Source organism: Sinocyclocheilus rhinocerous, unplaced genomic scaffold (assembly GCF_001515625.1).
Source record: "Sinocyclocheilus rhinocerous isolate Xijiao unplaced genomic scaffold, SAMN03320098_v1.1 scaffold236, whole genome shotgun sequence".
NCBI classification, from domain to species: domain Eukaryota; kingdom Metazoa; phylum Chordata; class Actinopteri; order Cypriniformes; family Cyprinidae; genus Sinocyclocheilus; species Sinocyclocheilus rhinocerous.
In genome coordinates this window covers 495,867-499,473 of record NW_015647064.1, presented here as the reverse complement: position 1 = coordinate 499,473, position 3,607 = coordinate 495,867, and the positions used below count along the sequence as shown (strand labels likewise).

The 3,607-nt window shown below is 36.9% G+C and overlaps 1 protein-coding gene across 1 annotated transcript in view; it reads left to right on the top strand.

The window, feature by feature from the left end:
• The window catches only part of LOC107708663 (steryl-sulfatase-like), an 18,169-nt gene extending 15,353 nt beyond the window's left edge, over positions 1-2,816 (top strand). Inside the window, exon 10 of the mRNA XM_016512958.1 lies at positions 2,167-2,816. Within this exon, the coding sequence (XP_016368444.1) occupies positions 2,167-2,555 (389 nt within the window). The 3' untranslated portion in view covers positions 2,556-2,816. The remainder of the gene's footprint in view (positions 1-2,166) is intronic.
• The last annotated feature ends 791 nt before the right edge of the window (positions 2,817-3,607 follow it).

The following is a 3,607-nucleotide window of genomic DNA, read 5'->3' as shown; positions in this document are numbered from 1 at the left end:
TTCAAATAAATGTGATCTTACCGCACTATTTCATCTCTGTGTCTGATTTGAAGCGGGCAGAATGCTAGCGCTAACGTGCCATAACTGACGAAAATAACTGTCATTTTTACCCATTCGGTCAAATATTGTGCTGCAAAGAGCAATACTAGTTTTAACTTGTCTATAACTTGGCTAATGACCATGGAATAAGCGGGATAATCAACGGCTAGACATGCATTAAAGGATTTTAAATGCACTCCGCTTCGCGTCGGGTGGTTCTTTGCCTCCACGTCGTGCAATTAAAATCTTTTAATGCACAGCTAGCCGTTGATTATCCCTTACTTAATGCATTAACTAAGGTTAATTAAGGAAGGTTATTGTAACACGTTAACAACTGTTTTGACAATCTTAATAATTACTAATTTGAGTAGTATATTAAGTCCATTTTTTTTTCTTTTCTCTAATATCTTGATATCTTGCATTTTATGCAAAAATGCATTTTATTTTTCCCTAAATTCTGTGTTTTCCATTTGATTCCTTATGGATTCCATGTTTTATGCTTCAGTACAAATTTATCATTAAAAATTGTGTCTAGTCAAATTAATTAATACAACTTAAATAATTTAATCAATCTTTTCAAATGTAATCAAATGAAAATCAATTTACAACAAAACATTGAATTTTTTAAATTTTTTATTTATTTATTTATTTATTTTTATCAGACATGATGCTGCACAACAGAACTGTATAAATTAATAATAATAAAAAATAACTTGGTTGTATGATATTCCTTAAAAATTATAATATTATTATTACTTTGAGAATTGCATTGTAGTATACAGTAGTAATATATTCGGTCATATAATTTCAAGTTAAACCGGACTTTTATTTTGACGGATTGTCGTGATGGTCTTTCAGTTACTGACTGGTTGCTGTAACATTTATTTCTGTTGTGATTAATCCATATTGAGTAAAAATGTCCAGAGCTTATCATCATTATTAACATAAATTTTATCATAATCTCGATATGATATCATTTATTGCCCAACGCTAATTTAGGCTATTTATAGAACGTGCTTGGCAGGCGACTCAAGCCAAGTTCACACTACACGACTTTAAACGTCGGCAGATCGCTGTGCTGTTCAGACTACATGACTTGATTGTCTGTCTTTAAGTCGTTGTGGTGTTCACACTACGTGACTCTATGTAAATGATCCGCAACAGGGGGTCACACACTACATGAGTTGACAACAACTCTGTCACCCAACGACTCTATAAACCACGTTTTGTCACAAAAACACACGCGAGAATTGGAACAGGAATGACGCGAAACAGGAGTTGTTTATTTGAAAATGGATGTCGGGAAGAAATTAGTGCTGCAAGCTGTTTGCTCGATGAAACATTTTGCTCCAAACTTTTCTTTAAGCCATGTTGCTGTTGTTGTTTTTCTTCCGGTGACCTCAACCCATGCCTTGCTCTCTCATTGGCTGTAGCTCGTCACGACACCTGACACCACGTGATGTCGAGTCGGCTGACTGGTCCAGATATTTGGCATGCTAGATATTTGTTTGCCGTCGGACAAACTTGGCCCTTCCAGGCCACTTTCCTGCAGAGATTTGATCCAACCCTGATATGACTCACCTGCCTGTAGCTTTCTAGTAGTCTTGAAGACAATGATTAGCTGGTTCAGGTGTGTTTGATTAGAGTTGGAGCTAACCTCTGAAGGAAAGTGGCCTGGAAGGGCCAAGTTTGCCCACCCCTGCTTTAGAGACTCCATGCGGGCTACCAAGTGTCCACGGGCACCACGTTGGTGACCACTGGTCTAGATAATGTATGTATTGTGTACAAAATAGATTACAACTAAACTAAAAGTTAAAGTTGCTTTATGTATAAAGCGCAAATGATAACATATATTATGTAAACACAAACTTTTTATTTTGACTTTTTTTATTTTTTACTTATTTTGAAGAATATATTATGTAAACAAACTTTTTATACTTTTTCAAACTTTTTATTTATTTTAAGCTATTTTACAGCACTAATATAAATACACACACACACACACACACACACATATTAATGGGTAGATAATATTAGATAAGATTTTTCACTGTAAATGATTCAGAAATGGATAAAGGTGATGACTGATTGTTTACATTTTGAAAGCTAGATTTCCTGTTTTTTCAGGTAACGCAATCTGGAAGGCCTTTTTCTTTACCCCTGACTTCTACCCAGAGAACAGCTCAGCCTGCTTCCACACTCATATCTGCCTCTGCATCAAGCCATACGTCACGGTCCATGACCCTCCGCTGCTTTATGACCTGTCGAAAGACCCGACAGAAAGCACCCCCCTGAGTCCAGACACTGAGCCCCAGTTCTACTCAGTTCTGGAGGTCATAAGGGCAGCAGTAAGCCATCATGCAGAGAGTCTGAAGCCTGTCCCAGTACAGGTTTCTCCTCTGCAAATAGTATGGAAGCCTTGGCTCCAGCCCTGCTGCTCCTCTCTCAGTCAGCTGTGCACATGTGAACGAGATCATCAGATAGAGGAGCTACGAAATGAGCTTCAAAAAGAATAGTCAGGTACTCAGAATCCTCTGGCTTTAATGCACAAGAAGGGCATGTAATACGGATAGTTCATATAAAAACAATTTTTTTTTTTTTAAATGTCCCAAACCTGTGACTTAATTTCTCTGTAGAACACAAAAGACGGTATTTTGGTTCACAAAAGAAGAAAACTGGTAACCTAACAGTTTTGACTTCTTCATTGACTTCTGTTCTATATCTTCTTTTATGCTAAACAGAAAAAAGAAAGTCATACAGATTTGGATCGAAATGAGGGTGAGTAAAGATGACAGTTTAAATTTTGGGGTGAACTGTCCCTACAGCATTAGCTTAAATACTAATTTAAAAGTGCGGTCACATTTAATGTTGTTCAGAGAATTTTGTGGACGAAATGCTGTAATTTCCACACAATTGGCAATTTTGCGAGGGCAAGAAAATGTTCACTCAGATTCGGCATGTTCGCCACAAAGTTGCTTGGTTTAAAAGCGACTTCTGTGTGAGCTGTGCTTCATACATCGCTAATCTATTGACGGCAGACAATGGTCAGTTTTTACCTGCAAAAATGTTACCAAAATTTGGCTGATTTAACTGAATTGTAATGCAATTTCACTGTAAAAAATATAAAGAACCATAATATCCTATATAGGGTTGAAATAAAGAGAAGAAAAGGAAAGGAAAAACAAAAATTTTTCTAGCCAAATTTGTATCAAGATAGTACATCTAAGGTCATTTGCAACAGTGTTTGTTGGTTCCCTGTTCTGAGTTCTGTATTCCTCCTAGTCTGGAGATGCATCATCCTGATTGAACATTGTAAGGTCAGGGATTTTGTGAAGCAGTAATTACTACCTTTATGCTCGTAAGCTTTGATCTAGCCTGCAACCGGTGACGACTCAATACCCATAATGCCTTTTACAGGCTTTGGTGCTCTAAAGGTTTTTTTGTGGTATTTTTGGTATCCAATCTGTTTTGCTTATTTTTGTGACTAATCAGACTGCACTGAATGGTTTACAATTTTTGCCAGCCATGAGAGGTTCTCCACGCTCTCAACATCATGTTCATTACACTA